We start from the raw sequence: 12,978 nt of genomic DNA, 5'->3' as shown, positions 1-12,978 counted from the left end.
GATGTATCATTTTTCCAAAGAAGGAATTTTTTTGTTTCTCTTTTGCAACTAACATTTTTATCTTTTCACAGCATGAATATAGAATATAGTCTGTAATGATACAGATTTTAAATTTTTTAAAAAGTTCATGTTACTTCTATCAAAATAATATTTCATAGTTTAAAACCTCATATAGTTCTACAGGCTTACATATATAAGCTGCAGGCACCTGCCCAATGCCACTTACTCCCTACACTTGCCTCAGTAGCAACTCTGTGATTTCTAAATACCTTGCTTATTTAGCTATTTTTTCATTTTACAATTTTACACACTCTTTTCTTCTTACTATAAAACGTGAAGTGGGGCTTCCCTGGTGGCGCAGTGGCTACAAATCCGCCTGCCAATGCAGAGGACACAGGTTCGAGCCCTGGTCCGGGAGGATCCCACATGCTGCGGAGCAACTAAGTCCGTGCATCACAACTACTGAGCCTGCGCTCTAGAGCCCACGAGCCACAACTACTGAAGCCCACACATCTAGAGCCCGTGCTCCGCAACAAGAGAAGCCACCGCAATGAGAAGCCCGTGCACTGCAACGAAGAGTAGCCCTTGCTCACCGCAACTAGAGAAAGCCTGCATGCAGCAACGAAGACCCAACGCAGCCAAAAATAAAATAAAGAATAAAAATAAATACATTTTTTAAAAAAACAGTAAAAAGTGAAGTGTAGCTAAACTACATCTCCACTCTTACATCTTTTACAAAGAATTAAATTTTCTGTAACCTTCCAAATCTGAAAATATTTTATTCTCTTTAACTTCACAGTTTGGCTAAGCACAGAATTCTAGATTGAAAATCAGATTCACTCATAATTTTGAAGGAACGGCCATACTAGAGTCTAGTTTCCACTGTTCCTGATGGTAAATCTACTGCTGTTCTGATTCCTGAACTTTAAAGGTAATCTGTCAGTCTTCCTTCCTTCCTCCCAAGTCCCTCGCCTCGGGTAGAAACTCTTTGAGAGTCTCACTTTACCCCTGAAAGTTCTAAAATTTCCTTTGATGTGGGACTTTTTACATTTGAGTCAGTCCCTCTCAGTAGTGTATTTTTTTCAAACCTAAGTCTCCTGCCCCATCCGTTCAGAGAAATGTTCATGTTTTGTGTCTTTCATCATTTCCCCTTACCATCTTCTCTGTCCTCTCTTTCACTAGACGGATGTCCAGTCCTGCTAGATTGGTCCTCCAATTTTCCTAATTGGAAGATGCCTCTATTTCATCTTCTACAACTTATTTTGTTTTTTTACGTCTAATGTATTATAATTTCCAAAAGTTTTCTTACTCTATTCCATACTGTCCTTATTTAATGAATGTAATATTAATAATACTTCTAAGGATATTAATCTGTTTACGTTTTTTGAGGCTTTCTTTTCATTTGTCTTTGCTTCTTCCAAGTTCCTATATTTCTACTATACTTATTGTTTTGTTTTTTGCTTTATGTTTCATATTAGAAGTTTTATCAAATGTCTGGTAATTGTTGTGACTTTGGGCTTCGCCACGCTATTTGCTTTGGCGAATGAAATGTGAATGGACATCACCATCCACACAGAAGTTTTAAATGTGTCTTTGTGGTTAGGCTCTGTCCCCATCCCTGAGCTTCTGCCTTCTGCCATGTGAGAGAACAGCATGCTGCAGATAGTAGCTACTCACTACAGAGCCTGGAATGAGCTGACCTGTGAGCTTAGTGGTGCTCGTAAAGTTGGCAATATGGCTGCAGATGATCAGCAGTCCTCAGGGCCATGTGTAAACAAGAAATATTTGTTGCAAGCCACTGACATTTGTGATCCCATCTGTGGGTTAAAATGTACACATACACTTATAGAATATTTCTAGAAAGGAATAGAATATTTCTGGAAGGATTAGTAGACAATGGAAGTAGAAGGGGTCAGAGAGAGGGAATCTCAATTTTCAGGTTATAGTCTTCAGTATCTTTTTTTTTATAACTAAAATGAGATTTATTTGAATAAAATACATATACTTCAGTATCTTTTAATACATGTTCATGGCAAGCATTTGTTTTTATAATAATGTCACACAAAAATAATCTTAGAAAAAGACAAAATGAAAGGTCTTTAAGAGTATCAAAATAAAAGACAAAATTTCTCCAAATGAAATTTTTTCTTAAAATACTTTTATATTAAGGGAATATATTCTCAATATAAAAATTATGGAAACCAGAGAAAGGTATGAATAAGAATAAAAATCATTAATTATGTCAACAACCAGACATATAATTTCATTTGTACCATTTTAGAGATCTGATTCATCACCTTGTATATGTAATTTTGTATTCTGCTTTTCAATTTTACATTATAATAAGTACTTTACAGTGTTAAGAATTCACAAACCTCACTTTTATTTTTAATTTAATTTAATTTAATTTCTTTGCGGTACGTGGGCCTCTCACTGTTGGGGCCTCTCCCGTTCCGGAGCGCAGGCTCCGGACGCGCAGGCTCAGCGGCCATGGCTCACGGGCCCAGCCGCTCCGCGGCATGTGGGATCTTCCCGGACCAGGGCACGAACCCACGTCCCCTGCGTCGGCAGGCGGATTCTCAACCACTGCGCCACCAGCGAAGCCCAAACCTCACTTTTAATTGCTATATATATTCCACCATACATATATGTCATAATTAGCTTAATTATTCCCTTAGTGTTGGACAAATGTATTAATTCTAATTTTTTACTACCTTAGGTAACATCTCAATAGACATTTCTAGGCATAAAGTATCTCCTGTATTTATGACTTTTCTTTAGGATATATTCCTACTACCAGAATTGCTGGGTCAAAGACATGAACATGTTTAGGCTCTTAATACATACTGCCAGACCGCTTTCCAAATAAATTACATGGATTTACATTCTTACCAGTAATATGAGGCAGTCACATCACTGAGAAGCATTTTTTTACTTCAGCTTATATGACAGGCAAAAACTGATATATCAGTAGCTGTTGTTTTAATATTTCTCATTACTAGGACGGCAAATGTCTTTTCACATGTTTATTATTTATTTGCATTTTCTTTCATACAAACTTTCTGTGGCTTTTCATTTGCTCACTAATCGAAGTCTTAGTGCTTTACCAATTGATTTGTATATAATTTCTTCCATTATATTAAGCTCAGAACGTCTAGTTTCTTTGTGCTTTTATATAGCACATATAGTAACATATCAACGAATCTTTCCATCCATGCCCTCACTAGCAATAATAGCTCTCTAATCTCTGGTTGTATCTCATAATCATCTGTGGGACATTCATCTCAGAGATTTGGATTCAATTAGTAGAAGATGGAGCTAGGTAGATATATTTTTTAAAAACTGAAAAGGTGAAAACAATGCATTATGTTCTACGTTTTTTATTTTTTCTGGTGGCCCAAAAATTGAAGTGCACCTGACTCTGTCTAAAGCTCTGTCTTAATACTTAATCTCCTTAAAACAATGAGTTAAAAAAAAAAAAGGCATACGATAAATTTTTCTGGAAGAAGATGTCACTATTCATAACAAGATTTTACAAAAGCCATTTCTCCTACCTGGTTGGAGAGTACTAGGAAAAGACAAGGTGACTTTTTCATCTTCATTCTGATAGTTAAATCCTGTAGCATGTATTTCTGGAATGGAAAAAAAAAATTACTTCACAAATCTGACTGGACTGATAAGACCAAATCCAGATGGCAGCAATTAACATTTTCAAGAGCAAAATCTCTACTAAAACTAAATATTCTTAATTTAATAAATTAAGTTCCTATTAACAAGAGTATCATTTCAAAGTAACCTATTTTAGGCTATATAACCTAAGTTAAACATGCTCCTTGGAAACAATTACACATCCTATATTAATTCACAAAATTTTTATGATATAAGGGAAATAGGGCTGCTATAAATATGAAAAGGTTTTCTACCAGATTCCTAGACACGCTTCATTCTCATCTTTGTGTGACTATGATACTGCTTAATATGTTGCAGTCTTACTCATGAACATTTGAAATACTGAGCAGATTGCTAAGATTTCGGTGTTAAAGCTATATCAGTGAAAGTTCTGTCCCCACCCAAACACAGGTAACAATTCCAACAAGATATAAATCATATTTCCAGTGAAATTCTTTGTTGTTACATTTTACAGAAATAAAGAAGGTGAAAACAGGTGTGTGGATTAAATTAAGACTTTGATTTATTCCCTACCAGGAGTGAGAAGAGTCTGCTTATTTAGCTGATACTTCAGAATGCTTAGTTGACACTTTAGGAAAAGAGCTAAGTAGATCAACTTCCAACTACATCATATCCCCATTCCAAAAGAAAAACTGCCCAAAGAGGTAGTAGCCTTAATAAGCACTTGAAAAGATGTTCAACATCTTTAACCATCAGGGAAATGCAAATCAAAACCACAATGAGATACCACTTAATACCCAATAGGATGACTATAACCAAAAAGATGGACAATAATAAGGTTTAAGGAAAGATGTAGAGAATTTGGAACCCTCATACATTGCTGATAGGAATGTAAAACTGTTTCCAAATGCTATGGGAGGGACGTTCCTGGTGGCGCAGTGGTTAAGAATCCGCCTGTCAATGCAGGGGACACGGGTTTGATCCCTGGTCCGGGAAGATCCCACATGCCACGGAGCAACTAAGCCCGTGAGCCACAACTACGGAGCCCGCGGGCCTAGAGCCCATGGTGCTCCACAACAAGAGAAGCCACCGCAAGGAGAAGTCCGCACACTGCAACGAAGAGTAGCCCCCACTCGCTGCAACTAGAGAAAGCCCACGCGCAGCAACAAAGACCCAGCGCAGCCAAAAAAACCAACAAACAAAAACAAATGCTAAGGGAAACAGTCTGGCAGTCCCTCAAAAGATTAAATAGAGTTACCATATAACCCAGAAATCCCACTCTTAGATATATATCCAAGAGAAATGAATACATATGTCCATACAAAAATTTATACACAAATGATCTTAGTAGCCAAAGGTAGGAACAACCCAAATGTCCAACAATTGATGGACAGATAAAATGTGATATACAATGCAATATTATGCTACAACAAAAAGAAATGAAGTGCTGATATATGCTACAAAATGGATATGCCTTGAAAATATTATGCTGAGTGAAAGAAACCAGACACAAAAGGCCACATGTTTATATGAAATGTCCAGAATAGGCAAATCCATAGAGACAGAAAGTAGACTAGCCGTTGCCTAGGGCTGGAAGGTCATGAAGAAATGGGAAGTGACTGCTCATGGGTACTTTTCTTTTTGTGATGATGAATATGTTCTAAGGGACTACTACCCTGGTGGTCCAGTGGTTGAGAATCCGCCTTCCAATTCAGGGACGCAGGTTCGATCCCTGGTCGGGAACTAAGATCCCACATGCCGCGGGGCAACTAAGCCCATGCGCTGCAACCACTGAGCCAGTGCACCTCAACTAGAGAGCCTGCATGCCGCAAAATACAGAGCCCACATGCCACAACTACAGAGCACATGCACTCTGGAGCCTGCACACCACAACTAGAGAGAAGCCCTCGTGCCGCAACTAGAGAGAAGCCCACATGCCACAATTAAGACCCGACGCAGCCAAATAAATAAATAAATTTTTTTTAAGAAAAAGGGGAAGAAAATGCTCTAATTGATTCTGACGATGGTTGCACAACTCTGTGAATATACTAAAAACCACTGAGGGCTTCCCTGGTGGCGCAGTGGTTGAGAGTCCGCCTGCCGATGCAGGGGACATGAGTTCGTGCCCCGGTCCGAGAAGATGCCACATGCCGCAGAGCGGCTGGGCCCATGAGCCATGGCCGCTGAGCCTGCGCATCCAGAGCCTGTGCTCCGCAACGGGAGAGGCCACAACAGTGAGAGGCCTGCATACCACAAATAAAAAAACAACAACACTGAATTGAACTGTATGGTGTGTGATTTATATCTCAATAAGCTATTATTAAAAGAGAGGTAGCCTTACCAGTCACAGGCTTAAGTTTGATATGGGTAACAGTGATTCACATTTAGTAACATTCTATGAACCAGGCAAGATGCCCACAATTCACTTTTTTTTTCAAATGAGTCACCCAAAGATTAAATTTCCAATGTTTCTTTTTTTGTTTTTTTTAAAAGTATTTATTTATTTATTTAGGTTGTGCTGGGTCTTAGTTGCGGCATGCAGGATCTTTTAGTTAAGGCATGCGGGATCTTAGTTGCAGCATGCGGACTTCTTAGTTGCGGCATGCAGATTCTTAGTTGTGGCATGTGGACTTCTTAGTTGCAGCATGCAAACTTTTAGTTGCAGCATGCAGACTCTTAGTTGTGGCATGCATGCGGGATCTAGTTCCCTGACCAGGGATCGAACGCCAAAGGTAGGAACAACCCAAATGTCCAACAATTGATGGACAGATAAAATGTGATATACAATGCAATATTATGCTACAACAAAAAGAAATGAAGTGCTGATATATGCTACAAAATGGATATGCCTTGAAAATATTATGCTGAGTGAAAGAAACCAGACACAAAAGGCCACATGTTTATATGAAATGTCCAGAATAGGCAAATCCATAGAGACAGAAAGTAGACTAGCCGTTGCCTAGGGCTGGAAGGTCATGAAGAAATGGGAAGTGACTGCTCATGGGTACTTTTCTTTTTGTGATGATGAATATGTTCTAAGGGACTACTACCCTGGTGGTCCAGTGGTTGAGAATCCGCCTTCCAATTCAGGGACGCAGGTTCGATCCCTGGTCGGGAACTAAGATCCCACATGCCGCGGGGCAACTAAGCCCATGCGCTGCAACCACTGAGCCAGTGCACCTCAACTAGAGAGCCTGCATGCCGCAAAATACAGAGCCCACATGCCACAACTACAGAGCACATGCACTCTGGAGCCTGCACACCACAACTAGAGAGAAGCCCTCGTGCCGCAACTAGAGAGAAGCCCTCGTGCCGCAACTAGAGAGAAGCCCTCGTGCCGCAACTAGAGAGAAGCCCTCGTGCCGCAACTAGAGAGAAGCCCTCGTGCCGCAACTAGAGAGAAGCCCTCGTGCCGCAACTAGAGAGAAGCCCTCGTGCCGCAACTAGAGAGAAGCCCTCGTGCCGCAACTAGAGAGAAGCCCTCGTGCCGCAACTAGAGAGAAGCCCTCGTGCCGCAACTAGAGAGAAGCCCTCGTGCCGCAACTAGAGAGAAGCCCTCGTGCCGCAACTAGAGAGAAGCCCTCGTGCCGCAACTAGAGAGAAGCCCTCGTGCCGCAACTAGAGAGAAGCCCACATGCCACAATTAAGACCCGACGCAGCCAAATAAATAAATAAATTTTTTTTAAGAAAAAGGGGAAGAAAATGCTCTAATTGATTCTGACGATGGTTGCACAACTCTGTGAATATACTAAAAACCACTGAGGGCTTCCCTGGTGGCGCAGTGGTTGAGAGTCCGCCTGCCGATGCAGGGGACACGGGTTCGTGCTCTGGTGCGGGAAGATCCCACATGCCGTGGAGCGGCTGGTCCCATGAGCCATGGCCACTGAGCCTGTGCTCCGCAACGGGAGAGGCCACAACAGTGAGAGGCCCACGTACAGCAAAAAAAAAAAAAAAAAAAGAGAGAGAGAGTAGCCATATATTTGAATTCTTTAAAAGTCTATTGTAGGGCTTCCCTGGTGGCGCAGTGGTTGAGAATCTGCCTGCCAGTGCAGGGGACACGGGTTCGAGTCCTGGTCTGGGAAGATCCCACATGCCACGGAGCAGGTGGGCCCGTGAGCCACAACTACTGAGCCTGCGCGTCTGGAGCCTGTGCTCCGCAGCAAGAGAGGCCACGACAGTGAGAGGCCCGCGCACCGCGATGAAGAGTGGCCCCCGCTCGCCGCAACTAGAGAAAGCCCTCGCACAGAAACGAAGACCCAACACAGCCATAAATAAATAATAAATTTATAAAAAAAAAAAAAAAAGTCTATTGTATTATGGGCTACTCTTCCAATTACTTTATATTGGACAACATACTACTTGGCAAATGTACATTAGAGTTTGAAATAACCTCAGTCAATTATAGTTTTGTATATTCTGTATATGGCACCACCATTTATCCAGTGGCTCAAGTCAAAAATACGAAATGATCCTAACTGCCTCCCGTCCATGTCTGTCTGTCTCTTACACCATACATCCAACAAGCAAATTCAACACCCTTAATCCCAGACTTTTCAATGTCTCCACCACTACAGTCCAGTCCAAAGTACCATTATTTTCTTTCCTCGACCACTACAATAGCCTCTTAACATTGCTGACCAAGGGATTTTTGCAGAAACTGTGGCCGGCCATTTGTTACATAAGAGAATACTGAAACACCCAAGTTTGAGTAAATATCAACAATTTTTTTTGCACGTAATGTACTTATTTGAAACTTTGTACATGTCTTACTAAATCATTCTAATATTTTGTTAGAGTGTGATACGCAGTACAGCAGGCACCTCTGTGCAGGGGAACAGAACATCTATTACAAATACACCGTGTTTCACGACGCTTTCCCCTAAGACCAGACTCTACGCTTTCTGGCAACTTTTTTTTTTTTTGTCCTGTGTATATTACTTCCCCTAGCATATATTCTTTTATTTTACCTGAGAGTTGACAAGGTGGATCTTTCCGAAACGCCAAAAGAAGGACCAGGTTCGGGACTACCACTACACTTACCAGAATGGCCAGTTACCCATTCTCCAGCTACTGCTAAGAAAAATTGCTTTTAAGTCATTTTATTCTGTGCATTAAGGTTACAGTAAAATTTTAAATGCATTGAATAAACCTCAGTCACTCAAATAGAAACTTACTTTCTTATACCATTTTCAAGTTTTCTGGAAGATACTGAAGTTTGCCAGATATTGATCAGACTGATCAACTCCTTTCATATATTTATTATACTCTAACACAGGGGTCCCCAACCCCCAGACCATGGACCAGTAGTGGTCCGTGGCCTGTCAGGAACTGGGCCGCACAGCAGTAGGTGAGCGGCGGGAGAGCGAGCAAAGCTTCATCTGCCGCTCCCCATCGCTCGCATTACCACCTAAACCATCCCCCCGCCATCCGTGGAAAAACTGTCTTCCACAAAACCAGTCCCTGGTGCTAAAAAGGTTGGGGACAGCTGCTCTAATATATAAGTGGGCTTAGTTATCTGATGGCCAGTCCTCCTGTCTTCCCTCCTGTAGATGTTATGGATCCATGCTATGGAGAGGCTATGGATGCGTCATGAATAGTTGTCACCATGTGGACCAGCCTCTTGTCTTTCCATATAAGAAGAGTCACTTCTCCCTTCCATAAGAATGTCATTTCTCCCCTCTGCAGATACTTAGATTTCTCCTTTAATTGGTTTGGTAGACCACAATTCTCTCTTACAGTCCCACAAACTCTGGTTTTATTTTCAACAATATTTCAGATGTGGACACACTGTTGTAATAACTGTCTTGGTAAATATGGTGCCACGAACCAAGATAACGTTGTAGGACCGATAATACTGTTTCTTATAGTTTCTTTCCTTCATCCATGTAAATCTCAAGGTTGCATATATATCCAGTTTCACTTTCACCAACCATCCTGACCAAAATTCCATATTTTGTAAATTTTCTGAGATTACAGGTTTTGAATCTGAGTCATCCTCTCTACTTTATCATTGCCTCCACAAGTGACAGCTCTTGTCTGGTTATATAGATTGATTGAAATTTTGGTAGAGGGACTTCCCTGGTGGTCCACTGGGTAAGACTCTACGCTCCAAATCCAGGGGGCCCAGGTTCGATCCCTGGTCGGGGAACTAAATCCCACATGCGTGCTGCAACCGAGAGTTTGCATGCCGCAACTAAGACCCGGCGCAGCCCACATAAATAGATAGGTAATAGATAGATAAATAAATAAATAAATAGATAAACAAATAAATATTTTTTAAATTTATTAAATATTTTTGGTAGAAAATAATCCAAAAGAGGTTTAACATTTGAAATTCTGTCTGTAGGGAGTGGAGTTCCTGAGTGATCATTGAAGTGAAGAAATGTCATTATTTGTTGGAACCTTCTTCTCGTCATAATCTTTGAAAAGATAGGTGTTTCAAGTAAGGTATCAGTCGACCAATGTTCTTTCCAGTGTGACTTTCTTATTTGTCCCATCAAAGTTATTAATCCAAGAAACTTCTTCATGTCACTACTGGTTACATCAGAACATTTTAAAGCCTCATCATACTTTTTATATGATTTTTCATTCTGTTGGTGATACAACTTTGTTTGAGAAGTGACCAACTCAAAAAAGTCGTTACCAAAAATTGTTGTTTCACTAACATTTTGCGGGTTATTACATTCAATAGTTAAACCTGGGCTTTCCTGGTGGCGCAGTGGTTAAGAATCCACCTGCCAATGCAGGGGACACGGGTTCGAGCCCTGACCCGGGAAGGTCCCACATGCCACGGAGCAACTAAGCCCGTGTGCCACAACTACTGAGCCTGCGCTCAAGAGCTCATGTAACTACTGAGCCCACATGCCACAACTACTGAAGCCCGCATGCCTATAGCCCATGCTCCGCAACAAGAGAAGCCACTGCAATGAGAAGCCCGCACACAGCAACGAAGAGTAGCCCCCACTCGCTGCAACCAGAGAAAGCCTGCACACAGCAACAAAGACCGAACGCAGCCAAAAATATAAATAAATAAATTTATTTTTTAAAAAGTTACACCTGACACACCTGTAAAGTCTTCTAATTTTTGTGAAATGTTGTCTTCAACCCACTCTTCCGCCAAACAAAAGGATCATTCTCCAGCACCATGGGTTTTACTTTCACTTTCCATATCAGAATCAATCACTAAGGTTTTTTGTCTTTTTGTTGGTCTAATATTCACATTTGTCTGAATCAGAACTATGTTCTGAAGAACTATCATCTTCTGAGCCACTAGTATATACGTCGCTCAGACAATAAGAGAAAGCATCTGGATAAAATTCACTGAAATATTCTTCTTCACTCAAAATTTTGCAATGCATCATTTTTGAAAATTTTACAGTAATAAACTTGCATTTATAATATACACAAGGTGGAACAAAAACCTAATGGAGCAAAATGTGAATGATAACGACAATCATAAGTTGTATAATGAACCCTTGATCAATTTTAAGCTCTAACAACGTCTCACGGTGATGTTAATTGTATCGGCTAACAAAAGACGTATTAATATGTCTCCGGTCAATAAATTGTTAACTGGTCTGTTTCCACTTTTGCTGCCTTATAATCTTGTCTTCACACAGCAGCTAGAGTAATCAATGAGATCTAAGCCTCTAATGGAGTCCCAAATATTCAGAATGAAAAGCTAAGTCTGCTTAAGATGGGCAATTATTTCTTGGAGAGGACCAAAAAAAGCACTCACCATAAAAGAAAAAAATTGATAGATCAAATTTCACTAATATCATACTGTATGGCACAGGGAACTATATTCAATATCCTGTGATAAACCATAATGGGAAAGAATATGAAAAAGAATATATATATGTAAAAAAAATTTTTTTAACTTGTAATTATCAAAAGACACTATTAAGAAAATGCACAGGCAAACCACAGACCAGGAGAAAATATTTTACTTGGTATATATGATAAAACACTTGTATCCAGAATATACATAAAAACTTCTACAACTCAATAAAAAGAAAGACAACCCGAAACACGGGCACAATCTTCAACATTGGTCTTACCAATACAATGTCTTTCTAGATATGCTTCCTCAGGCAAGGGAAACAAAAGCAAAAATAAACAAATGGGATTACATCAAACTAAAAGGCTTCTGCATAGCAAAGGAAACCATCAATAAAACAAAAAGACAGCCTACCAAATGGGAGAAGATATTTGCAAATGATGTATCTGAAAAGGGGTTAATCTCCAAAATATATAAACAACACATACAACCAACAACAACAAAAAAACCCTGATTTTAAAATGGACAGAGGAGGTAAATAGACATTTTTTCCAAAGAAGACATATAAATGGCCAACAGGCACATGAAAAGATGTTCAACATCACTAATTTTTAGGGAAATGCAAATCAAAACCACAATGAGATATCCCCTCATGCCTGTTAAACTGGCTATTATCAAAAAGAAATAACAAGTGCTGGCAAGGACCTGGGGAAAAGGGAACTCTCATACACTGTTGGTGGGAATGTAAACTGGTGTAGCCACTATGGAAGACAGTATGGAGATTCCTCAAAAATTTAAGAATAGAATTACCAGGACTTCCCTGGTGGCGCAGTGGTTTAAGAATCCATCTGCCAATGCAGGAGACATGGGTTCGAGCCCTGGTCCGGGAAGATCCCACATGCCGCAGAGCAACTAAGCCTGTGCGCCACAACTACTGAGCCCGAGTGCCACAACTACTGAGCTCTGCAACAAGAGAAGCCACCGCAATAAGAAGCCCACGCACGGCAACAAAGAGTAGCTCCCGCTCACCACAACTAGAGAAAGTCTGTGTGCAGCAATGAAGACCCAACATAGCCATAAATAAATAAATGAATGAATGAATGGACAGAATTACCATATGATCCAGCTATCCCACTTCTGGGTATTTATCCAAAGAATATGAAAACACTAATTCAAAAAGATATATGCACCCCTATGTTCATCACAACCTCATTTACAATAGCCAAGATATGGAAACAACCTAAGCACCCATCAACAGATAAATGGATAAAGATGTGGGATATATACACAATGGAGTATTACTCAGCCATAAAAAGACGAAATCTTGCCATCTGCCAAAACACGGATAGACCTTGAGGTTATTATGCTAAGTAAAATAAGTCAGATAGAGAAAGACAAATACCATATGATATCACTGATATGTGGAATATAAAACAAAACTAATTTTAAAAAAGCAAAATAAATGAACAAACTAAATCAAACAAAAACAAACATGCAGGGCTTCCCTGGTGGCGCAGTGGTTGAGAGTTCGCCTGCCAATGCAGGGGACACAGGTTCGTGTCCCGGTG

General features: G+C 40.3%; 1 protein-coding gene across 2 annotated transcripts in view; it reads right to left on the bottom strand.

Moving 5' to 3' along the window:
- Positions 1 to 12,978, bottom strand: part of NPEPPS (aminopeptidase puromycin sensitive) — a 106,507-nt gene that overhangs the window by 39,758 nt on the left and 53,771 nt on the right. For both annotated transcript variants that reach the window (XR_008619100.1, XM_024130051.3), the window contains exon 3: positions 3,555 to 3,632. Coding sequence is in view for 1 of the 2 variants with exons in the window: in XM_024130051.3 (XP_023985819.1) it covers positions 3,555 to 3,632 (78 nt within the window). In the remaining variant the exon portion in view is untranslated. The remainder of the gene's footprint in view (positions 1 to 3,554; positions 3,633 to 12,978) is intronic.

The sequence above is a fragment of the Physeter macrocephalus genome, chromosome 14 (genome assembly GCF_002837175.3).
Source record: "Physeter macrocephalus isolate SW-GA chromosome 14, ASM283717v5, whole genome shotgun sequence".
NCBI lineage: Eukaryota > Metazoa > Chordata > Mammalia > Artiodactyla > Physeteridae > Physeter > Physeter macrocephalus.
The sequence above is the reverse complement of the archived record's forward strand: the minus strand, read 5'-3'. Positions and strand labels throughout refer to the sequence as shown.